The sequence below is a fragment of the Lutra lutra genome, chromosome 11 (assembly GCF_902655055.1).
Source record: "Lutra lutra chromosome 11, mLutLut1.2, whole genome shotgun sequence".
NCBI lineage: Eukaryota > Metazoa > Chordata > Mammalia > Carnivora > Mustelidae > Lutra > Lutra lutra.
The window spans coordinates 32,164,644-32,190,962 of NC_062288.1; the positions used below are offsets into that span (position 1 = coordinate 32,164,644).

General features: G+C 40.5%; 1 protein-coding gene across 13 annotated transcripts in view; it reads left to right on the forward strand.

The window, feature by feature from the left end:
* The first annotated feature begins 1,428 nt into the window (after positions 1-1,428).
* The window catches only part of ADAM22 (ADAM metallopeptidase domain 22), a 222,468-nt gene continuing 197,577 nt past the window's right edge, over positions 1,429-26,319 (forward strand). For 4 of the 13 annotated variants that reach the window (XM_047694251.1, XM_047694264.1, XM_047694254.1 and 1 more), the window contains exons 1-2: positions 1,430-1,796; positions 2,255-2,415. In XM_047694251.1, coding sequence (XP_047550207.1) covers positions 1,715-1,796; positions 2,255-2,415 — 243 coding nt within the window. In that variant the 5' untranslated portion in view covers positions 1,430-1,714. Of the gene's footprint in view, positions 1,797-2,254; positions 2,416-26,319 lie in introns of all 13 variants that reach the window. The other 9 variants (XM_047694255.1, XM_047694260.1, XM_047694258.1 and 6 more) reach the window with 4 other exon arrangements.

The window sequence follows — 26,319 nt, forward strand, 5'->3', positions numbered from 1 at the left end:
TTTAATACTGAATACTACACTTTATCTGGGACACTGACATACTGGAGTGTATTTTCAAATCATCATGATGGAAACCTGAAACCATGTCACAAGAGGCAGGGGTAAAAAATTTTTTCCACTGGGGAAGGAAAAAAAAAACCCCATCTCCACAGAGCAAGCATCATGTGTAAGATTCTTCTTCATGCTTTACAGGACCAGAATCAGGATGGAGGTTATAAAAACAGGTTCCACCAGGGAAGTGTGGAAAAAAGACTCAGATCTGAAGACAGGATATCCAGTCTACTCTATAGCCATGGAACCTTAGGAAAAGTCCTTTAAATTCTCTAAGCCTCTTGTGTCCAATATAACTGTCTGCAATGATGGAAATGTTCTCTATTTTTGCTCTACAATACAGTAGCTGCTAGTCATAGGCAGTACAGAAATGTGTCTAGTGTGACCGAGGAACTGAATTTTAAATTTTATTTACTTTTAATTAAATTGAAATAGATACATGTAGCTAGTGGTTACAGAATTTGGAAAGTGCAGCTCTAAGTCTGAATTTCCTCCTTTCTGAAATGGGAATAATAATACTTACCAGATTGCTGATCCAAGGTTCAAAGGGCATTATATGTGACCTCAGAAAAACTGTATCATACTACATAAGAGCTAATTATGGTGATAACTAATAGTACTTGTATTACTGTCTTATCCTCAAGAGTTTCTAACATTTGGAATTAGAGGAAAATGGAATTAGCCTCCTGAGAAGGTAGAGTTCCTCAAGTCTGGTTTTCACAAACAGGTTTGAGACAGGCAGAGATCAGAAAAAGGACAAAATATCCTGGACACTTGGACTAAATCCAAGACATCGTTCCAGTGTCTGCATTGACCTTGATGTTCCCGCCTGACTTGCCTGGCTGAGTTAATGATCCTCCTCTAAGCATTACCAGGGCACCTTCACACCGTAATGTAAAAAACGGTGTTTACTCTACTGCATCTGCAAGCACGTGCCTCCTACACTCGTGTTGTTCTCGGTTGTGTCCCCCTACTTAGTCAGCCACATAGTAGGTCCTCACTCAGTGTTTGATGAATTTTTAACTTAGCATGTACTTCTGAGGGTGTGATTCCCTGATAATTTAAGTAACTACCATATCTGTGGAAAACATTACGGGTGTTTATGAACCACGGAGTGAAGGAATACTGGTTCTAGCAGAGGCGCAGTCGGGATATTTCGGTGCCCAGAAGGGCCTGCCTTCGATGACCTCTCTTCTGCCCTTTCTGTCTTCCGTGGTCACGAGGCCGCGACAGTCCGCACCTTCGTGGAAACTAGCGGGATGCGGAGCGAGAACTACATTTCCCAGCTGACTCTCCGGCGCGCGCCCCTACCCGCGCGCGGGGGGCGAGTGCACCAGGCGCTCGCTCCCTGCCGAGCGCTCGTCGCCCGCCGGAGCCTTTGCCTTGGGATGAGGTGGGAGGCGCTAGAAACCACTTAGTTACAGCCAACCGCCCAATGCAGCACTCGCTCGCTCCCCCCGCCAGCGGAAGCGCCCGCGGAGCACAATGCAGCACTGAGGCAGCGCCGCGGCGGAGGCTGCAGCGCCACGGCCGCCGCAGCACCGACCCGGGCTGGGAGGGGGCGGCCGAGGCCAGCCGTGGGGCGCGGGCCGACGGACGCGGACCTGGCGGCCCGGGCATGAGGAGCTGAGCGTCTCGAACGAGGCTGGCTGACGGCAGCACCATGCAGGCGGCGGCTGCGTCCGTGCCCTTCTTGCTGCTCTGCGCCCTGGGGACCTGCCCCCCGGCGCGCTGCGGCCGGGCAGGTAAGTTCGCCACCCTCTGTGGCTTCGGGACGTACCATTTTCCGGGCGTCTTTGCAGCCCTCAAGCGCCCTGGAAACGGGCATTCCCGTTTCCCGAGTGCGCGGGGAGATTTTTTTTTTTTATTTAGAAGGGTGGTGAGAAGTGAAGCAAAAATACATGTGTGGGGGCGCGCGGATGCGTTAGAAACCTTCGGTCAAATGCCTGTTTTTCGTCTTCTGAAGAGGAGGGATGCGGAGGATGGGAAAGGGGTGCTGTGCTTCTGGGCCCCGATCCTGGATGATCTCAGATGCGCTGGTCCAGGGCTCCCCGACTGCGTCCTTCTCAGATGGGGACCGGGAGGGAGGGGGCGGCGGGATTTCATAGAGGAGACGTCGGGCCGCAGAAGGCACGAGTACGGGTCAGGGTCATTATTTTCTCCTTCTCTCCCCACTCCCTCCTTACCCTTTTCCTGCCTGGAGGAGACGCCTTGTTGACGGAGCTGGAGAGGAGGAACGAAAACCGCTTCCTGGAGCGCCAGAGCATCGTGCCACTCCGGCTCCTCTACCGCTCCGGCGGCGAAGACGAAACTGGACACGACGCGCTCGACACGCGAGTGCGGGGCCACCACGGCGCCGGGCAGGTGAGAGGCGCGGTCCGGCGGGTGGGACTGGGCGCGGCCTGGCCCACCCTACCCCACGTTTGCTCTCCGTCGCCCTGGAGATGCGGTGTCTTTGGTGAAATGAGCGCAGTCCTAATGCGAGTCATGCATGGCGCTCTCTGTGCAAAAAAGGAGGGAGCGGGGAAGGCGGGGGGCGGCGGGGGGAGCAAAATCCCCCAAAGAACCACAGGCCGGAGCTTTGCTAGAGAGGAGTTTGTGCGGGATGTCTTCGGCAGTGCCGCATCCTGAGCGAAGGGGTGGAGACCCTCTCACCTCTGTCAGGCAAAAGCGTAGTAAGCAAGAAGGGATTTAATGTTGGCAGGATTTGCATCATCATTATTGTGGTGCTTGCTTAAATCCTCAAAAAGACTTTATATGTGATTTAAACCAAGGTTGGTATTGTAGAAAAAAAAAAAAAAAAAAAACGAAAACACAAGCCTAGACATCCCTAACTAAACTCAAACCGTAAAAATAAACTGCAGTGTTCTCAGCTCACTCAATTTGTGGACACCAGAGATGTACCCGTTCAAAACCTCCACCTTTCAGAAAAGGCGTCTCCTCCCCCATTTTTTCATTGGTAGCAGTCCTTTGGTGTAATTTGAGCCATGTTGTTTATTGGGCATTTATAAACTATGTTTTTTTTTTTTTAATCTAAGTTTACTTTTTACCCGCATTTAGATCAATAACACACATCCACAGATAATGACTGAAAAGTATTTTGAACTTACTTGCTAATTTAGGTAATTATTTGGGGGCTCTGTAAACAGTTTTTGTGTTTATATACCAACCCCGCAAACAGTTCATTCATCTGTAAGTACAGATTAAGGTAGAACTTGTCCATGTTGAAACTGTTGTAAACTATGCTGATCTAAAGGGAGGCTGAATATTTTCACATGTGCAAATATACTTATTAATACCTTAAGATGTACATTGTTGCTGTGATAGTCATAGTATTTGATCTATGTGTGTAATATATGTAAAAATAGAAAAGGCCACTTAAATCTGTATTTGTAGCCAAAGGCTTAGTTCCATTGAAATTTTCATGTAAGAAATTATTTTAAAGGGCTACAGTAGTATCCATCGAAGTTTGATTATAGTAGAAAATCTGATGCGTCAAGCTTTAATAAAGGATTCCATTAATGTTTGAAAAATACTTATTTTCCTCTTTCATTTTGACTTGTTTTCATAGTAAAACTGAAGAAGCAGGGGACACTATCTTATTTTTTAGTAAATGAGAATCATTGCTGTAGAGAAATAGTCCCACAAATTTACAACTTTGACTATGAAAAATTTCAAACACACACAAAATAGAATATTATAATGAACCCCAGCTTAAACAATTAGCAACTCATAGCCAATTTTGTTTCATCTATTTCCTATTTTCTTCTCTTATATTATTTTGAAGCAAATCATAGAATTTTGTTCATAAAAAATTCAGTCAACACTTCTAAAAGGATTCTTTCAAAAGATAACAATGATATTATGCCAAATATATAAACATAAATATATACATATGTTAGATATATGTAAGGATATTTAATAAATATATATAAACGTAACACATACATATTTAAGTTTGTGTATTTGATCCAGGACCCAAATAGTGTCTATAGATTGCAGTTAGTTTAATTTTTTGAGTCTCTATAATGCATAGTATCCCCCTCTCCATTTCCTTGATTTTTTCTTTGCAGTTTATTCATTGAAAACAGGAGGTCTTTCATCCTGTAGTTTACAGTCTGAATTTTTGTTGATAGAGCCCGTGCTTTAAAACAAATCACAAAGACTTTCTCAGAGAGGAAGGGCAACAGAAGAAAGTAGAAATGCAGAAAAAGAAAACTGCAGAATTGAACCTGGAAACTCCAAGTCTCTGTCTTGTGCCAGTAGTGTCTTCAGGTACCCTCTGCCCTCCACTGTGTTGGTGAAGGACCACCACTTTTGGAAAACAGGCCAGTCTTCCTTCTTTTCTCTCCATTTATGGAGCACAATTTCAGCAGTTTTTGGATCATAGGCCTTTCAACTTGGGGCACAAAATAACTTGGACCTATGCAGTTTCTCCTTCTTACAATAATAAACAGTTGAGAAGAATGACTGGCTTTTGGTGAGGTATGGATGAACTGGTTGGATTTAGGTTGAACAGTGTGAATAAATTATTTATTCACATCAGGATTCAAAGTGAAATACTATCTTACCATCAAAATAATTATTTTAAATATCTTTTTAAAAAATTTTTTTTAGAGAGAGTGTGCTTGCATGTATAAGTGGGGGAGAGGGGCACACGGGGAGAGAGAGGATCTTAAGCCATGCCCCAGCGCAGAACCTTATGCAGGCTAGATCTCACAACTCTGAGATCATGACCTGAGCTGAAAAGTCAAGAGTTAAATGCTTGTCCAGATGCTTCTCAGAGTAACCAGATGGATCTAGGTGATTAGGAAAGCCCTTCTTCACTAAGGAGTGGCAGCTGATAAATGTAGGAGAAATGATAACATTAGAAAAATCATCATTCTGCGATTTCCAGCAAATGTTAATTCAGACAAGGGCTATCTAATGGAACTAGCCATGCGGTGAATGGCCGAGGGGAAACCATACATCTGTGTGGTGTGGTCCATACCAAATACTTCCTGCTTGCAGGGGGAATCATAATCTCTGTCTTGGGGCCACTGGGTGGCCATTACACAACCCAGAGGACAGTGTGAGTTTCATTGATGGTAAAACCACACGGCATGTACGTCCTGAAGAAATGCCATGTGAAGCAGACAATGGTACCCACAATGTATTCTAGACAAAATTTATTAATATAAACTGATCAAGCTCTTAGATGTACCTTCTGATATCTAGGAAATATAGGGGACAGAGGAGCAGGCTAAGTGACAGCATGAGGAAGTGATCAGACAGACATTGAGCAGGAAAACTAACAGATGAAGAAAAGGACTGTTTTAGATTTTTAACACCTAAGGGATATACAAACTGGATAAAATTCAGGCTCTGGACCTAAACCCTGATTTAGACAAACTAGCTTTGGGGAAATAGTTGTGTGACAATTAGGGTAATTTTAGTATGATCGAAGTATTAGATGCTATGGAAACTTACAGGCAAAGAGATAAAAAGATGAAAAGAAAACAAACTATTTACGACATTGTGATCTTGCTTTAGTAAAAAAATACATATATGTGTATGAAAATATGGAAATGTAATAAAAGACTAACACGTCAGTAAAAAAAAAAGAGAGAGAGAGACTGATGCTTAACCGACTGAGCCACTCAGGTGCTCCTCTTCAAAGAAATTACTACCAGCAGTTAATGCCTGACACATAGTAAGATACACACAGTACATATGGTTGGATGTCTGGATCACCTGGGAGGCTTTTGCAGTTTACCATGATCTTTAAACTATAGTTAGAAATCGCTGACTACTAGGTTTTGAATCTGGCAGTTACAGTTGTAAAGACTTAGTTGCCATATGCCAAATTTTCCTGCAATTAGAAAACTAAGGAGTTTTCCTGCATTTTTGTGTTTTTGGTTTCATTGGGAGCTGGCATTGGACCTAAAAACTCAAGTTGATGGCCTTATTATTTCTTTGGTAATTAAATAGATAAAAATTATGGCATCTTAGCTATCCATGGACATTTTTTTAAACCAATTTTCTTTCTTCTTCAAAAATAAAATTGGGATGCCTCTCTATCATCTAACAAAGCTTATATATTCATTTGTTGATTTATGTATTTAAAAGGCATTTATTTGCTTGGGCTCATACTGTGTACCAGTTTTTGTACAAGGCTCTGGGGATTTAAAGATAAAAGACACAGTTTAAGCTTTTAAGGAATTTACAGGCAAGTGGGAAGATGCATGAATGGATAAGCAGTTATACTCTGCTCTTCTGTGTGATTTCCTGGAGATGAACACAGAAGGCAGTAGAAGCAGAGAAAACACAGTATTTAAGCCAGATGAGCAGTCAGGGGGCCTTTCATGGGGAAGTGCTGTCTTAGCTGTGTTTTTGAGGGTGAGTGGGAATTGGCCAGATTGAAGGAAGGTAGGTGATGGGCCTATCAAACCAAGGGGGGAGCACTTACAGGGCGGGTGGGAATCAGGACACATTTTTGTTAAGTACAAATAGTTAGGATTAAAGGTACACGGGAGCCAAAACAGGAAAGCAAAGAGTAGATGCGGCAGTATCTTCGTGATTTGTGGAGGAATTTGGACTGTGTCCTGAAGGCAATTGAAGGACTTTAGTAAGGCGAGTTAACTGGCCAGATTTTTATTATTGCAAAATCATCCTAATGGCTAGAAATGAATAATTTTAATTTCAAAGGGTAAATGAAAGTGGTTGTTCACTTTAATTTATTGGTGAATGCTAATTCACATACTCATTAAGCTTCGTAAGAATTCAGTTACTAAGTATACTGAAAATACTGTATAAAAGAGTTTGTAAAGCACTTGGAACAATGCTAGGGATGTTGTAAGCACTATATGAGTTTTTGTTAAATAACATTTACTCCCTCAGGCTGCTTGAGTACTATTTAGAAATTTTATGACATCACTTTAATGCAAAATGGTGCCCTAATTACCCGAATTTAACACATTCCCAGAAGTAAGTTACAAATTGTTAAAATTTATATAACTAAGTGGAATCTAACAGTTCTAGAGATGGAAGAGACTTTGTAGGTTATCTAACCTAATTCAGAAATTACTTCTCACCTGGTAAGATAAAGCCATTGGCCCAGAGCAAGGAAACCAGCAATATACTACTTAATGTTTCAGAAAGCTCACAAAAATGATGACAGTATGACACACCTTAATTTTACTCTTAATGTGTCCTTGTTTCAGTTTTCAATCACTAAATGGAAAAGAATACTCATATTTTTGGAAAAGATTTTTCTTATGGTTTGGGGAAATATTGACAATTTGGGGTGAAATAATAATTCTGTTGATAATAGTCCATGTTATAAAAGATTTCTTTACTACATGGCCATTTACTTGAATGCATACTTTACTTTTATCCTAAGTGGGATGATCAGCCCCTACTGAAAGGTTATTTTGCCATGAAGTTCTAGAAATGATAGTCAAAGGAATCATATTTGATTGTGGGTAACTTGCTATCTTCAAGGTTGTCTAGCTATTCTGAAGTAATTTCAGTCCTATAAAATTATGTTCAGAACTACAGAGTATTTAAATTACACAGAGCCTTTCCTTTGACTTGAAGTTATTTGGAAGGAATAGTGTGTTTGCAAACAATGGATAAAAAACATTTTTAACTGGGCATCCAAATGGGGAAGATAGTACCTCCTGAGCCTTATTGATAGTTTGCTACTGATAATCACTTAATTGCTAGTTTTAAGAAAAAGCACCTTCATGACTCCTTTTTCTTTCTTTCCTTTTTTTTTTTTTTTTTTTGGTTAGCCAAAATAACAGATTTACTGTAGCATCAAAGATAGGTTATTTGGTGGTTTATTTTGTTGTGTGTTCACCTCATAGATTTTCAATTACTTGTTTTTCACCCATTGATTATATTTCTCTGCCTATAGCAGATTTTCTTTTTGTCAGAAGTCTTTGCTGTCAGGGAATAGGTGGGCTACTTTTTTTTCTCTTTTTCCCTGGATCGTGTTTTAGCTTCTCAAGTAGTCAGGTGCCAAAAATCATAGTTCTATATTTATCATAGTTTTGATAATCAGTAATACAGGCTGGTAGCAAGACGGCAAGTGGTAGTACTCTCCATTTTTGTGAATATATTTATACATATGTCTAAGCCTGGATGAGCTGTACTTAAAATTGTGCTGTTTCACTTGGGAGCACTGAGTCAGCTTCACGGTAAATTGTCTGCAGTGCTGCTTTGCTTCTCTGGTGGAAAAGAGCTCCTAGGAATTACAGCTTTGGAAGTATTTTGCAAGGATAGCACAAACAATTTTTTTTTCTTGATGTGCTTTTGTTAAACCTAAGTAACTCAGTATTGATAAAGTTTTGCCACCCATCCAAACTTTGTTCTTGTGCTATAAATAGGAAGGAGACATTTTCCAGCATGTTTTTATTCTATCAACATGCTTCTCTTACAATTAAACAGTTTAAAAAAATGATATTCAGGATTGTGGAAGTTTTCTTTAGGTCTTGGTTTTACTCTGTGAGATCCCAGTCTGTATTTTTTTGGCATCTCTGGAGTTCTGCTTAAAAAGATGGGTTCTGATCTCACTGTATAGGAAAAGAACCCATCTTTCATCGTTTCTTTACAGCTACACCTAGAAAACTGTGAATGACTCTAAGAGCTTATGGGTTGATAAAAATTGTTCTTAGTTTTATTTGCTTTCTCAAATTTCAAGAATGCCAAGTGTTCCATCATTTTTAATGACAGGGCCCTTCCTAAAAATGCATAGAAGGATGCCTGCTTTCTTGTCATGTCTCATTGAGAGCAGGAATCTGTAAGGTCACTAGTATTCAGTTGTTCCAGTGGGGCTAAGATAAGGCCACATTTATCATTAAATTTCAAAAATAAGCTCCAAAGGGAACAAGAATGTTAATTAAAGGAAGGAGGGAGAGCAGAAGAGGAAGGGACATAAGGAGTTTGGTGAGAGGGAGGACGGAAAGAGAAAATAGGAAAGAGAGAAGTGTTTATAGTGGTGTTATCATATATGTTATAATATACACTAAAATACTTAATATACAGTAACTTATGTGGTTACATTTTATGTGCCCAACAGTTTTCTTGGTACTTGCTATGCATTAACTCACTGTAGTCCTACAAAAATCCTATGACAGGAGAAATACCAGCTTTAAAACCACAAAGCTGGGCGCCTGGGTGGCTCAGTGGGTTAGGCCTCTGCCTTCGGCTCAGGTCATGATCTCAGGGTCCTAGGATTGAGTCCCACACTGGGCTCTCTGCTCTGCAGGGAGCCTGCTTCCTCCTCTCTCTCTCTGCCTGCCTCTCTGCCTACTTGTGATCTCTGTCTGTCAAATAAATAAATAAAATCTTTAAAAAAAAAAATTTAAAACCACAAAGCTGGTAGGTAGCTGAGAAGGGATTTGAACCCTGGCAGTTTAACTCCACTGCCTGGGCTTAACCTCTGTGCTTAACTGGCACAATGGTAGGAGGCAAGGAACATTTCTTAGATGTCGTTCAGTGGCAGTGAGATCAAAGAGTTCTTCCATTTGTCCTATTAGTACTATATATTTTTTCAAGCTTGCAGAATGGAGGAGGAGGAGTGCATCATATCTACTGTCTTGAGAATGAGAATGAACTACATAAAGAGATTTAACATTTAAAAGGTGAAAAACATCCCTTGAAGGGCCTGGGTTCTCTTTTGGAATTGAATGTGTATAATTATGGTAAATCTTTCTTTGTGAATTGAAAATGTTAATATTCAGTAGTCAGTACCAAAATTATGTATACTCCTTTGTGGTCAGAGTTTCATGAACCAGAAACATTCAGTGCTAAAAGGGGATCTATACTCCTTTCTTCAGAAGAAAAGATACAGAATATCTTTTGTGGCTCCCTAGAGCAAGTAGCTCCGGGGTCCCAAATGTCAAAGCCTTTGGTTGAAAGAGATACGTAGTTAGTAATAACCGAAATGATAGCTTCTGTGAACATCTAGTTGGGTGTTTACTTTGGTCATAAAAGCCCTAGAAAGTAAATATTGAGGGAAAGACTTGAATAATTTTGTTAGCTACCATGTACCTGGCACTGTACTGAGTGATTTACAGGCATAATCCCTCATTCTCTCATTTTTTTAAAAGATTTTATTTGTCAGAGAGAGAGAGAGAGAGAGAGATCGAGAGAGCGAGCACAAGCAGGGAGAACAGCAGGCAGAGGCAGAAGCAGGCACCCTGCTAAGTAAGGAGCCCGATGTGGGACCAATCCCAGGACCCTGGGATCATGACCTGAGCCAAAGACAGAGCCTTAACTGACTGAGCCACCCAGATGTGCCATAATCTCTCATTTTGAGGTAGATATTATATCCATTTTATAATTGAGGCTACTGAGGCTCAAGGAAGCTAATTAACCTGCCCAAGGTCATAACAACCAGTAAGCAGTAGAGTTGGGAAAAGAATTCTCAAAGAGAATGTTAGAGATCCACATAAAATAATCCTTTTGTAATAAATGCTACTTACTTGACATTCATCTCTGTGTTGGAATAACCCAACATTTCTTTGAGAAACTCTTGATCCCGCTCAGGTCTCCTCCATTGCTAACTTCATTCAGGAGGGAATTGATGTCATCTTTTAGCACTTGTTTTGTGTCTTCATTTCTAGAAATGGCTATGATTTCTATTTCTGCCTCAGATATTCTTTTAACCACATAGGAATATTTTAATCTAAATCTACATCACAGCAGAGAGTGTCTGTACTCTGAGTACTTGTTGGAGTTTTATCTGCCAGAAACTCACTTATAAGAAACTATTTATGGGGGGGGGGACAATTTATGGGGAATTATCATCTATTCCTCCATAGAATGCTGGCCTTACCTACTGAGATTCTGGGGTGGGGGTATTTTGAAAAAATCTCCCCAGTGGATTTCCAATATGTATGCAGGGGTGAGGAGCTCTGTGTATCCTTAATATTTAAGAGATTTTTTTTTTTTGTATGTCTTAAATCTTTTTGGATTTAAGTTAATCACAAGAGTTTCGTATCTGAATTGTTATCAGTTTTCTCATTTGCATTCCTGACCTCTTCAATAATCCACTAGACTTTTTCTAAAGGATATTTTGAAGGAGATTGTAAGAAATATTCCCTAGAGGGGTGCCTGGGTGGCTCAGTCGGTTAAGCGTCTGCCTTCGGCTCGGGTTGTGATTCCAGGGTCCTGTGATTGAGCCCCGCATCGGGCTCCCTACTCCGAGGGAAGCCTGCTTCTCTCTCTCCCACTCCCCCTGCTTGTGTTCCCTCTCTCGCTGTGTCTGTCTCTGTCAAGTAAATAAATAAATCTTTAAAAAAAATATTCCTGAGAAACCAGTTCCAGTATTAATTGAAGTCATGGGGAACATTATGGATAGTGCCTTATCAGGACCAAGAGGAGAGATTTGTCACGTAATTGTTTCCTTCCTTGAGTTGGATGCCAGAAATTTAGAGCAGATTTTGCCCTCCTCCAAAGCCAAAGTTACAACATGCGTTTTCCTAGCAGCTTCATCCTAGTTCATCAGTGTACTCCTCATCATCCCAATTTCGGCTCGAGTCGTCTGAAATCTCTCTTTTGACAATTGATCAGTATAAAAAGTCATATCTGTATGCATTTTCATTATGCATGCTATACTCATATTAAAATAAATACTCAGGCACAGAAAAAGTAATCTCAGATTTCCTCTGTCCACTTTTCTTAGGTATTCCCATCCCCCCTCATCAGAGGATGTTTTGCCTTTGTTTTCTTAGCATTTGCCATCCTTTTTTTTCCTTCTTAATTTATTTATCTGGGGGGGGTGACGTGAGTGAGTGTGAGCGGGAAAGGAAGGACGGGGAGAGAGAAAGAATTGGAAACCGACTTTGCACTGAGCTCAAACCCCATGCTGGCCGATCTCACGACCATGAGATCATGACCTGAGCCCAAGTTGAGTTGGACAGTTGCTTAACCCACTGAGCCACCCAGGCGTCCCTTGATGATATTCTTTTTAATGATTGACTTACTGTCTTTCTTCCAATTGCCATCACTAGAATATTAAACTATGAGAACAGTGTATGAGAACAGTGATCTTGTCTTTTGTTCACTTCACATCTCTATCGTGTAGCACAGTGCCTGGCACAGAGTAGGTACTTAATAAATAGTTCTTGAAGTGATAAATTTTCCTTTCTTCCCAGTTTCCTCATCTGCTTAAAATTTGTATTTTATCTTGTAGGCATCCATATAAACATCCTGAAGTCCTCTTTGGAACTGGGTTAAAAGAATGAATACATGAATAAATTTTAGTCTTCAAATATTGAGTTTATAGCCCCTTTTGGTAATTATAATTATTTTACACATAAAAAAAGTTCAGTGTGCTGTATTTTTATTTTCTACTTATTTTTTCAATGTGCTATATTTTAAAAAATATAAATACTTCCATATATGAAAAAATGATTTTAGACCTCTAGTGGTCCTTTGTTTCTGATTTCATCATTTGATTTGCTTTTAAGATCAAAATCTCTTTTGTTTTTCCTAGAACAGACTATTATATGTAATTTGATTTTGAAAATAAAAAAAAATGTCATATCACGACCCAGAAATATCAGCAATTATAACTGGGAAGGGAAGGAATAAACAATTTAATCCACCCCCTGACCCCCACCCTCGACAATCTGTTTATATTGAAGAGAATTTTCAAAATCATATGCTTGTATCAGCAAGGGTAAATCAACATTTTTCTGCTTTTTTTTTTTTTAAAGATTTTATTTATTTATTTGACAGAGAGAGATCACAAGTAGGCAGAGAGGCAGGCAGAGAGAGAGGAAGGGAAGCAGGCTCCCTGCTGAGCAGAGAGCCCGATGCGGGACTCGATCCCAGGACCCTGAGATCATGACCTGAGCCAAAGGCAGCGGCTTAACCCACTGAGCCACGCAGGCGCCCCAACATTTTTCTGCTTTTTAAAAATCAATTTTGTACCAGGGGATTTTAGCACTGAGCAGTAGTTGCCCTTTTGCTGACTTTTTTTTTCCCCTAACTAAAGAACATTAGATAACCATTTGAAGATGAGAAATCAATGAGGCTTTCCTGAAGATGGGCCTCAAGAGCTCACATTTTGCAAGTGGCTTTAAAATTTTCTTCCCGAGGCAGGAGAACTCCTGGTTGACAGTTTTCTTAGACCACTTATTCCACTTGGCACTGACTCACGTCTGTAGCCTTTACCTCTAGTCGGTCAATTGCTGTCCTTATTTTTATTTGTTTTCAGGTTGCCTTTTGCATAGGTTGGGTTGGGAGAGAGTGCCTTCACTTCCCACCAGTGAGGTCAGGAGGCTGGAGTAAGGCTGGTAATGTGATTTGGTACTCCTCGTCGCACCTCGGGATTTTCCTTAAGTGGTTTCTCTTTCTTTGAACTAGATAGCAAGATGCCGCAGATATAGCCAGCACTTCACAAAGCGGGGTTCTGTGGGTTTTTGTGAATTCACCAGTGGCTTTTTAATGCCTTCAGAACATACTGTTGGGGTCTGGCCAGAACCCAGTGTGGGTCCTCGTGGGCAGAATGAGCTGTCAAGGTGGCACATGGTCGTATTAGTCTCAAGTTGGCTGGAGGAGCAGTTGGCTGAAGAGTGATCTAGGGTCATCAGAGCAGGGCAGGAGCAAGGGTAAAAGTGTGGTGGAAGGTAAGGCTTAGGGAAATCCCTAAGTAGTTATAGGGAGAAGATACTGGGTGCCTGTGCCAGGTCCAATGTCCTCCCCGCTCAACCCAACTACCTGAGACTGTCCGAGGTGCAGTTTTAGTTTTTAATCTCAGACATCCAGGTTCTGGTGATTGGCTCCACTCTTGATTTAGATCTTGTATTTTTTGAAACAAACAACCGAGAAATAGATCTTGTGTTTTTAAGGAACCCTGGTGTTTTTTTAGCCTGACATGCTCTGATGGCACGTGTGCTCCATCCTCCCATGAGTTTTAAGTGTTTGTTTCAGACGGAAGAATCATTTCTCTTCTCCCCCCACTCCTCCTCTTCTTCCTTTTCTTCCTCCTATTTTTATTCTTCTTTATTTCTTATTTTTCCTTCCTTCTTCTTCCTCCTCTTCCTCCAACTTACTCTTTGTTGGTCATTTTTAAATGTCTGCAGGCTAATGGGAGAGGACTTCACAGGGCCCACTCTTTATGTAGTCCTGACTGTAGATGCTGCCTCTCCCAATTCAGGAGATGAGGCTTACCTAAAGACTGATGGCTTTTCATGCTCTGAAAAATCACATTTAGTGTGTACAAAATGAGCAGCAGTTATGCATTAAATGCAGGTATGTTAATGGTTGAAGAGTCCTTTTAAGTAGGAATTTGGAAAATGAGTTTAATTTAGATGGATAATTTTGGTATTGTAATCGAACTAACATGAGTTCACCCCTTGGTGAGTTACAGATAGGAGCTATAACAGCTGGAGTTGTTACGCAAAGGAAAGTTTACGTGCAGCAAATAAGGAGGTCACAGGGAATAACTTCCAAAGCTGTAACCCTCTGAGCAAGTGTGAATGCGTTCCTTTTGTTCAGGGTTAGGATAAATATACAGAAAGGGGAGTTTTGTCCTCATTTGTGGAGCCAGGCGTAACGTCATACATGCACCTTAAGGAAACATGCCTGTACATGTGTTGTGTGTTATGTAAGGTTGTGCTCCTTTTGGGGCAGAGATTTTAGCATTATAATCAGGTAGAGGTAACTGTCACTCCATGGTCCATGTGCACAGATGTGAGCCAGTGATTGAGCTCAAACTGATCTGGGCGGGTTCAGTCTCTTAGGGCAGATGTTACCGCTTGAGAGAGTAGTTTCAGTTTCCATCATGGGATGGTTTGCCCATTGGGTCTTTTGCCTAAGTTACAGGATAAGCTGGAAAGAACTTAAGGAAAATGTGATGGATCCATGCAGTAAAGGTCAGGTCTTGCGGGGTCATGCTGGTGACGGTATCAGTCTCTGTTTACCATCAATAGTGGGTTATTTTCATGGTGAGTTTAGGGTTACAGTAGTTAGCAGTGCTTTCATGTGCTTTCCAAGAAAACTTTAGGTAAATATTTAATAAGAAGAATGGGAATTTGCTTTTTACAGATGCATTTACAAATTTACCTTAATGTGAAATAATTAAGTCATCATTTCTTAGGAGGATTTTTATTGACTTTGATAGAAACTCAAACATCCCTGAAATGATGAATTTATTCAGGACCACAAAACTGTTCTCCCGCTTTATGGCAGCATGATGTTCGTACGGTTCTTAATGATCTTGCCTAGACAAGGGTCTCATGATCAATGAAGGGAGGATGCTTTCAATTTATAGCTTAACCATTTCATGTGAAATCTGTTTGAGGTTATTGATTAATGAGTTGTTTAGGACATTTCCTGAATGTTCTGGTTATGAAATCATGAAGTTTGCAGTTTTCCCAGGGTGACGGGGTAAAAATTATTTTAATGTAATTGTGTGGAAAAACAAAGAGTGAAGGTGCGCATCCTTATCTTCATTTTCATTTCTTCCCAGCACTGATCCAGAGCTTTCTACCTAGCAAGTGCACAACAAGCATATGTTGACCTGATGAAGTCACTGATGCCATGACTTTCATAGAGCCCTTTCCCATTCTTGTGTCCCCAGACCCCTGTTGTGAGGTTGGGTTTTCCCTGGTCAGTTCTTTTCTTTTCATCTCTCAGTACAGGTTCTATCCCTTTCTCATTACCTCTTTCCATTTGTTGTTTTCCCATGTGCATGGTCATGCTCTGTTCACTTTCCCTATGACCCTTGGTTTATTTTGTAATTTTTTCCCCCGCTCTATTTCTGTCAAGTTCCTCTTTCTCTCTTAGCAGCTAAAGAAAAAACAAGTCTCTGAAAGGTTATTTACATTCAGTGTTGGAAATCATCCCTGGTGCACATTGCTGGACTTAATTATTTCGCCATTTGGAAAATGTTTTGTAGTTCAACAAGCTTTCCCATTTCACTACTTACTTTGAAACCTGTTTTTGTTTTTTTTTTTGGTGTGGGTTTTCTTTTTTCTGTGTTTCTTTTGTTCCCTTTCAGTTGTCCCTCATTCCTTCTCTTCTTTGAATGTGGAGTGAGGTGTCCCTTCGGTGTTTTACTGCTGGACTAATTGCCTTCCTAGAATTATTCTTTTTGTTCTCATTACTCGTCATTTCCTGGATTTAGACTCTGAGTTGTGTGCTCAGCCCACCCTCTGCACTAGCTGAGCACGTCCCTTCTCACACTCTTCTCCAGTGATCCAGCACTGTATATTGCCGGGATGCAAACTCGGTATTAAGAAATGACGAGGCACTTTTACAGGTTAGTAAAAGTAAAACTTGCTTCAGAGGCATGTCATAAAATTATACATAAAATTACGTATGTGTGTGTTGGTGCAAGGGGGATTGGAGCAACTGACAATTGGGTATGTTAATAGAAGGTATCACTTTGAGAGAGACTTTGTGAGGTTGGGCTATAACTTTGCGATTCAAATTCACTATTTTTCCTTCATTGCTTAGTGCTATCTATGCATACTCGATGCCCAGCAAATATTCATGGTTTGCATTTGTTTCAATTTTTTGCTCAAAGATGAAAAAAAGTTCTGTGACCATTTATGTTATTGATTTTATGTACTTTTAAAAATTTCTCTTAATTTTAATTTTTATCCTTTTTAAAGATTTATTTATTAATAGATTTTATTTATTTATTTGTCAGAGAGAGTGAGAGAGCACAAGCAGGGGGAACAGCAGAGGGAGAGGGAGAGGGAGAAACAGGCTCCCCGTTGAGCAGGGAGCCTAATGGCAAGGGCTCCATCTCAGGACCTGAACTGACTGAGGACAGACATTTAGCCAGCTGAGCCACCCAGGCACCCCTGTACTTTTTTTTTTTTTTTTTAACAGGATTTTATTTGTTTATCTTTTAGAGACAGGGCAGGATGGAGGAGAGGAGCAGAGGGAGAGGGACAAGCAGACTCAGCACTGAGTGCAGAGCCCTAAAAGGGCTCAATCCCTCAATCCTGAGATCATGTCCTGAGCCAAAATCAAGAGTCAGACACTCAATTGACTGAGCCACCCAAATGCCCCTGATTTTATGTACTTTTGATGTATTTCCAACCATTATCGTATTTCTTTCTTCCAGATTATTAAAATGTTTTGTTGGGATGAGCTTGAAAGCAGCATGGGGTTCCTTTCACATCTTTGTTTTGTCTGTGACCTCTATGTTCCTCTTACTCCCCCATCCCTTCTTGCTAACCCAAGAGAGACCCCCTGTATATAGAATGCCCAGGTTCTGTGAAGGATCCCATCCCTGAGGATCTGAGCTGAAATATCTGTCTCTTTTGCTTCAGATTTGAGGTGGGATTTATTAGGAAAGGCAGGGCCATGATGTTAAGGAGGGAGAACACCAGAGAAAGCAGTGGGAACTCGGACACTGGTTGGCATACTGACATTCCACCACCTAAGGCCACCTCACAGTCTCTCTGCCACTTTAATCACTGTGACAAAATCACTCATGTCAGTTTATAGCCTCATCTCTCCCAGTAAAAATAAATCCAAGCTATTTAACCTTTGTGTGTGACTTTATTCACTAGAATTTACCATTTGGGGCCTGGAGCTGCATTTTCTTAAAGACAATGATGAGTGTCTTCTGGGAGAGTGACATGTAGTATTTTTTGACAGATCTGAACTCATATGACATATTCACCCAAGGAGTTCCCTTGATATTTATTCTTGGAATTTTGATTTTTTTTTTTGAACTGGGGTTTTGAACTAACTACATCTTTTTTTTTTCCTTTTAACTAAGTCCCAGGTACTTTCTTATCTAATATTTTATTTTCAATTTTTTCTCCAATTGTTACCACCATTTTATGGCCTAACAAGTTAATATAAAATATTTTCTTTCCTTATTTCTTAGGAGGTAGATATTATGAGACTGACGTGTTACCTACTGCGCTAACGAGGCACCTTAGGAGGTAGATATTACTTACACAGAACTGTTACTCCATGAAATCTCCATGATGCTAAAAGACCCACACATCTGATTAAATCAGAAAAAAAAACACCACTTGAGAATAGTTCCTTTAGTATAAATAGAGACCCCAGGGAGGGATGGCATTCTGAGCAGTTTTTAAGCACTTATATCTTAGTGTGAATGAAGGACCTGAAGGAGTTAAGACCAGAAAGGAAAATGAGGGCATAGGGTGGTGAGGAGATCCCACTTCAAAATTGTGGGATCAAGTAGCTGGCCCCTAGAAATGAAATCTAGCAGTTCTCATGAGTTCAGCAGACCCATTGTACTCTCAGGAACAAAATTACGTGTATTTTACCTGTGCTTATATATTTAATAAGAGCTTTATTGGAATACATTTTGCATACTATAGAATTCACCCATTTAGCAATGGTTTACAACTCAAAGTTTATTAGTATATTCCAGCAGTTGTGCAAACACTCCCATTGTCAGTGTTAAACCATTTTCATCACCTTGGTGCACCTGGGTGGTGCATTTGATTAAGCGTCCAACTCTTAGTTTCAGCTCATGTTGTGATCTCAGGGTCATAAGATTGAGTCTGCATAAGACTCTCCCTCTCTTTTTGCCCTTCCTCTCTCTTTCTCTCTCAAATAAATAAAACTGTTCTAAGGATTCCTGGGAGGTGAGCCTCGTTCCCAAGGCAGCTCTTTGGGCAGTTCTGGTTTAAAAGATTTTAAAAGATTTGTTATTTAGAGAGAGATTGAGAGAGAGAGAGAAAGAGAGAGAGAGGAAGGAAGTGTGTACCTGCGAGCAGAAGCATAGGTTGGGGAAGGCAGAGGGAGTGGGAGACAGACTCTCCAGCAGACTCTGTGCTGAGCATGGAGCCCCCCATCTCACGATCCTGAGATCATGACCTGAGCCAAAATCAGGAGTTCAATGCTGGGGCGCCTGGGTGGCTCAGTGGGTTAAAGCCTCTGCCTTTGGCTCAGGTCATGATCTCAGGGTCCTGGAATCAAGCCCCACATCAAGCTCTCTACTCAGCAGGGAGCCTGCTTCCTCCTCTCTCTCTGCCTGCCTCTCTGCCTACTTGTGATCTCGGTCTCTCTGTCAAATAAATAAATGAAGTCTTTAATAAAAATACTTTAAAAAAATAAAAGAGTCCAACGCTAACCAACAGAACCACCCAGACACCCCTTTAAAAGGTTTTAGAAAGTTGTGTCAATATGAACCTCCTTGCGTCTTTTAGCCATTAAATTTTGTTTCTTGTAGTTTTTCTGGCCATGGCATTAGAGACATTAACATTTTTTTTTTAACAAGTAAAAATTTAATTATAAACAAAAAAACAAGAGTTTGGAGTTTCATATGGAGTTTTGTATATAAATTTAACTATAAACCTAAGTTACAGAAATGTACAGCTCTTCTCAAAAATCAGCAAAGGATGCCAGCCAATCCCCAAACACCAAGTCTGTTATGTCATCTTGGGACTTCCTTGTTCGACTGACTGGGCTACCCTGTGTGCACATGGGGGCCAGGACCAAGCTGCACAGTGAATGATGCATCCCCTTCCTCAGTGAAGAAATGACCAAGAAAAAAAACCCGAAAAAACAACTTTAAAAAATGGGAAGCTGGCCAGGGGAAGGGGGAGGAGAATGCGCCACCACTTTTTTTTTTTTTTTAAAGATTTTTATTTACTAATTTGAGAAAGAGCATGAGAGGGGAGAAGGTCAGAGGCAGAAGCCCGACACAGGACTCCATCCCCGGGCTCCGTTAGTTATTCCGTTGAGTTATTCACCCCTTAGCTGTTCTGTGGCATCTACAAAATTGACCATGTAAAGGTGCTTGTGAAAATTTCTTTAGGAAAGCTTTTTCTTTTTTTAATTTAAAAAAGCTCCTGTTGGGGCACCTGGGTGGCTCAGTGGGTTAAGCCGCTGCCTTCGGCTCAGGTCATGATCTCAGGGTCCTGGGATTGAGTCCCGCATTGGGCTCTCTGCTCAGCAGGGAGCCTGCTTCCCTCTCTCTCTCTCTGCCTGCCTCTCTGTCTGCTTGTGATCTCTCTCTGTCAAATGAACAAATAAAATCTTAAAAAAAAAAATAAATAAAATAAAATAAAAATAAAAAAGCTCCTGTTTTAAAGTAGTTCAAACATACAAAAAAGGTAGATAGAATAATGAGAGAGACACTCTTATACTCATCACACAGAATCAACACAAATTTAATAGGTTTTTTTTTTTTAAAGAAATAAACATTATAGATTCAGTTGATGCTCTCCTGCCTTCCATTTCCTCATCCTTCTCAAGGGAAATCATTATCTTGCGATTAGTGTGCATTTTTTCTGGCTTTTTAAAATACTTTAGCTACATAAATATTTATCCATAAACAATATATATTACTATTTTGTGTGTTTTGTACATGCACGTATTTGGTATCGTATATTTTTTCTACTTCTCAACATTGATTTTCAGTTTCTTATGTTGGTACAGGTAAAATAATTGAATTCTTTCCTTTTTATTTTTGTCTGGCTTTCCATGTTATAAACTTAACATCACTTATTTTTATGTTAATGGTATTTATAGATTGTTTTCAAGTTATGTAGAGAAGTTCTGAACTTCTCTACATAATGCCAGGTTATATAGTGATACACCAGTTTATACTCCACTGACAGTGCCTAAAAATTTCTGTATATCTCGATCTTCATAATCACTTGGAATGCTAAGACTTAAAAACTTATAAAAATATTATGCATGTGAATGGTGTCTCACCATTCAAGGCTATTAAGAGTATCACTGACTCTAATCTCTACACTGTGTAATTTTGTTTCCATAATATTAATTCAAATATCATGTGGAATTTGTTTTCTTAAAATTGAATGAGTAACAGTGCAGCTTTATTACTTTGGGTTGGGAGGCCTCTCTGCCTCAGCTGAGACCTCAGTGGTCTGTATCCTCCACGAGGCTGTTCCCAGCCAGGACATGAGCAAAGGAAGGGAGAGCAGGACACAAAGAGGCTAACAGGCAGTGGGATTAAAGGGTGGACTCCAGGTTCCTAAACCAGGCTGTATTAGAATTTGTATGTAGAACTGGGTTAGAGGATGAGATGCTTTATTTTGATAGCTTGTTTTATTTTCTTTTTGAAAACCATGTCTTTTTCTTTTCTTTTTTTTTTAAGATTTTATTTATTTATTTGACAGAGAGAGATCACAAGTAGGGAGAGGGGAAGGCAGAGAGAAAGAGGAGGAAGCAGACTCCCTGCCAAGCAGAGAGCCTGATGCGGGACTCGATCCCAGGACCCTGAGATCATGACCCGAGCTGAAGGCAGAAGCTCAACCCACTGAGCCACCCAGGCACCCCTTGAAAACCATGTCTTATTTGAAGAGCCTCAGAAAGCAAAAATCTAAAGAACAGACCTTTGAGGAAAAATGGCTCCTAAATTTTTATACAAAGTAACAGTTTTTATAATAAAGTACATTTTTTTCTGTGAAAACTTTGCATTTACAATGTGTTTAAGACAACAATCCTAATTTTTTTAAAAGATTTTATTTATTTATTTGACGGAGATCACAAGTAGGCAGAGGGCAGAGAGAGGGAGAAGCAGGCTCCCACTGAGCAGGGAGCCAGATGTGGGCCTCGATCTGAGATCATGACCTGAGCTGAAGGCAGAGGCTTTAACCCATTGAGTCACCCAGGCACCCCAACAATCCTAATTTTTAATATAGTTTTTGTACTTTATTTTTAAAAAAAAAAATTTTAAATATTTTACTTGAGAGAGAGAGGGCGCACACGCATGCCGGTGCATGCACCTAATCAGGGGGAGGAGCAGGCGGGGAGGGACAATCAAACTCCATGCTAAGCACAGGCACAGTGTGGGGCTCAACCTCAGGAGCTTGAGATCAGGATGTGAGCTGAAACTACGAGTCAGACACTTAATCAATGAAGCCACCTAGGCAGCCCTTAATAGAGTTTTTAATAACAACTTTTTTGAAATATAATTCATGTACTGTAAAATTCGTGTACCTTTTAGCTGTGGCTTTTAATACAACTTTTAGTCATTCTCAGTTCTCTTTTTTCTCCTGTTTGAATCATCCTGTTGTTTTGGGTCCCCTTGTCTACAAGCTGTGATCAGAAGCCCCTTTGCCGAGCTTTTTGTTGAGATGACTCTGCCCAGCCTTAGACATGGCCCTCAGCGCAATGGAAGAACTTCCATTTTCTTGCAGTGGATTTCCATATTTAATAAATATTTTAACACTTAATCAATCAACCATGTGTTTCTGCATTTCCAACAGTTTTCAACAAACAGGCTTTCCAGAATCTGTTATTTCAAAGTTGATTGTGTTATTTCTCTTTATCAAGAAATAATTAGGTTAGAAGAAGTCCGTATGCTTTCATTTTAGCATCATATGCTCACTGCGGAATGTGTTCAGGAGAACTCCAAATGCAGATACTGTTGCCGGTGGTAGTAGCAGGGGGTGTGTGTGTCTTTGTGGAGAGTCTTCACGGACCATCCCATCTCCACAGGGCCAGTGGGTCAGTTTCAGTTCTCACCTTCCAGTGGATGAGAGAAACGGCTACACTTGTCTCTGCACCTTCTGGCCTTGCTGCAGTTGGGTATTTTAGTTATGTTTGAGCCATTAATCATGCCTTTTTATAGCTCCTGTTCTTTGCAGCGTGTTTTCACTAGAACTAGAGATTCTCGATTTCTCCTTTCATCATCCTGTCTTTGAATAATGAAGGAACAGAGAAGATTGAAAATATTTCATAGACTTTGATTCTTGTTCCTTTCCTTATGAAGTTTAAACTTGCCAGCTTTGCAATTAAAATTTTTACCTTTTTTTATTCCAGATTAAGGCTTAGTAATGTGTGTGTGTGCACATATAGATGAGAGAGAGAAAAATGGAGTTATTTCTTGTGATTATATTTGTGAACTGATGTTTTAAAAATTTACTCCACAAATATTTATTGAGGGCCTACTACATGGCAAGCACTGTTCTGGGCCCTTGGGAAACATCAGTGAATTATTAAAGAAAAAAAAAAAACACCTGATTTCCTTTTTTATGGGACTTATATTCTAGCAGATAGATAAGCACATTAAAAATGACAAATTAGGGGCGCCTGGGTGGCTCAGTGGGTTAGGCCGCTGCCTTCAGCTCAGGTCATGATCCCAGGTCCTGGGTTCGAGCCCCACATCCGGCTTTCTGCTCAGCAGGGAGCCTGCTTCCTCCCCTCTCTCTCTGCCTGCCTCTCTGCTTACTTGTGATTTCTCTCTGTCAAATGGGTAAATAAAATCTTTAAAAAAAAAATGACAAATTATATGGTATATTAGAAGGTGATGAGTTCTATGGAGAAGGAGAAACATACACCATGGTAATGGGGATTGGGAGTATGGGGGGGCGGTGTGGGTATCATAGGTTGTAATTTTTGATAGGGTGGTCCACTGTGTCTTGCAGAGAAGTGACATTGGGAAAAAACTGGAAGGAAATGGGGAGTGAGCCAGGCATGTATATCAGGAAGAGCATTCCAGAATGAAAGAACAGCTGGTACAATGACCCTAAGACTGGCGTGTCTGTAAATTATGAGTAACAGTGCTGTTACTCCAAAGATTTGTGTTGGAAGGTCTCACTGAAAACTGTACTGGGGTAAATATTTGGAATTATACATGTGTCTGGCAGTATTTTCAGTTGTATCCTGTCTTCTCAAAGGATTGTATTTTCTCACCAAAGAAGACCATACAGATTTTCACTTTGGTGTCTAAATGTAATCCATTCCCCTCCATCTCCCCATGGTATTATGCATTTTGATTATTCTTTGCAAGGTAGTATTACTTCCGTGCAGTTAAATGTACTCCTCTCTCATGTTTAGTACATGTGTGGCTATGGTTTACTTTCTTTGCAAGATGTTTTATTCTGTGTGGTTGGTAGGTATTTTTAGAGCTAGTGTGCCGTAAAGCTTACAAAGTAGTACATAATTTCTCCTGTACTTAAGAGATGAGCGGCATGCTTCCAAAAGATCTTTGAACATATCCTGTTTCACAAATGGAGTCAATAGCCCTAAATTGCATTAAGAGAGTTTTGTTAGCTATGTAGGAGGGAAAATAAGATGATTCAGCATTGGAACAGACCACATATAGGGGTTGGGGAACTGTCTCAAAAACTTATAAAATAGTCTCAGCCATCATTTTTTCAAAATAATTTCTTTTTCTTTAAAGACTTATTTATTTATTTGCAAGAGAGAGACAAAGAGAACAGGAGCAGGAGGGGCAGAGGGAGAGGGGGAGAATCTCAAGCAGACTCTGTGCTAAGTATAGCTTCCAATGAGGAGCTCAGTTGTATGACCGTGAGATCACGAGTGAGCTGAAACCAAGACTTGATTGCTTAATGGACTGTGCCCCCCAGGGGCCCCTCAAAATAGTTTGAATAAATATATATATTGTTTCCTAACAAGTGGGAAATTAATCACTTAAGTCATTGAATTTCCCTAAAACTCCAATTCCCATCTTTCTCTCTCTGTCCTATAGGTAATGCATATTTCAAGTCCTGTAGCTAAATGACGACCACACTCATTATCAAGTATTAGTTGAATAAATTGGGCATGGAATACAGGTCAGAAATTTTCAAGGACCATTAGTGGAATGCACATGCTAAGAAGGGTTATTATACCCTCTTTAACAATGGTAGTGTTTGTAACCACTAGAGAACTAAAAGAAGCTGATAAAATAGTTTAAACTAAATGAAAGCAACCTTTTAATGGTTATATTCCTTAGAGCTCCTTCCCATTTTTGGCTAATTCCAATTTGCAAAATGACGTTTATTTGTATTATTGTCAGAGAACAGTTGTCACGTTTATATTAAATGCATAAATGAGCACATACTTTGTGCCAAGCAAGATGCTAAGTGTTGGGAATACACAGGCATTTGGTACAGAGAGTGGAGGGTAATGCAGCCATCAGGCATGAACTTCAGAGAGGGACCGAGGAATTGTCATCTGGAAGTGACAATGGGTAAGCGAGAACAAGTCCGAGTCCTAGATGTAATACAGAATTTGATTTACGTATACTCAGACTTGTGCTACCCATGCAGTGCAGTGATAGCACTGATGGAGGTAGACTCTTCTGCGCCCCTTGTGTGTACTCAGTCTTCCCAGCAATCCTGAGGTGGGACTGTTGTTCACATTACTCAACGGAGATACTGAGGCATGGCGAGTTTAAATAACTTGCCCAAGATCATTAACTTGGGGAAGGGGTGGAGGTTGAATTTGAAACAGGAAATCTGACTCTGGAATGTAGGGTATTGGCCAGTAATCTCTGCAGCTTTTCATAAGAGACTGCTCACAGTTTTAAAACAGAGGGAAACTCTTGAGGATAAAAACACTTTAGCGCTGGATTATTCCCTTATATGGTAGTAAAGTGTCCTTGTAGACCATTAAAATCTATGGACGGGGACTGTATTTCCTCTAAGTCTTCTGCGGTTCTCATAGGGTCCTGTGAGCATGGAAGGGGTTCAGGAGGCGGTGGTGATATAGAGATGGTAGACCCATGCAGGGAAGACCAGAGAAGGACAAAGGGGATGGCTCGGTGGCCCTTCAGTAAGGATCCTGTTCTGGGGAACATTTCAGTCAGGAGTCCCTGCCAGGAGGCAGCTTCCCAGAAACTCAGTGGGCATAGTTCAGAGCCCCTACCTACACATTTCTCAGCAGTGAATAAATTCTCCTACAGCATCATTTAATAAATCAATTGAAAAGTGAACTCTGTGTTACTTCAAAGTCTTCATTTGCTTCCGAGCAACAACCAGTAAAAAACTATCATGAAATGGACAGAAAAGCCGTGCCCAGGCTGTTTCCTTTGTGAAAGAGAATCAAGATGTCTTGTAGGAATCCTTTCTTTAACCCAGCATGCCAGATGCGCGAAGCCTTCATTATGCTCTAATTTGTGATCAGTAGAGGCAACAACTAGAGAGTTTGTTCAGTTTCATATCAAAACACATCAGCAGCATAGAGACCCAGGTCATTTGTGGAACATCAGAAAGAGTCCAGCGCCCCTGCATGTGTGCTCCTTTGTCAAGGCCGAGAGTTTAAACATAGGGAAGAAAAAAATGGCTCTGCCTAGCTGGGGGCTCCCCAGTTACACCGGCCCACCCTAAGGAGGCCATGGCTGCTTGTGACTCTATTTACATGTCCTTTCTGTTTCTCACATGGAGGGAGTCACGTTCTATCATGCCTTTGACATGAAGTTGTTTCTAGCAAGAGCTGAGTGTATGCCAGTGAAGAGAAAAATGGTGGGATGAAAGATTTTATTTCTTTTTATATTTAGAAAGTCTCCAATATTATGTTGTGGTTCTTTTTTTTTTTTTTTCCTCGTGTGAATTTATTTTTCAG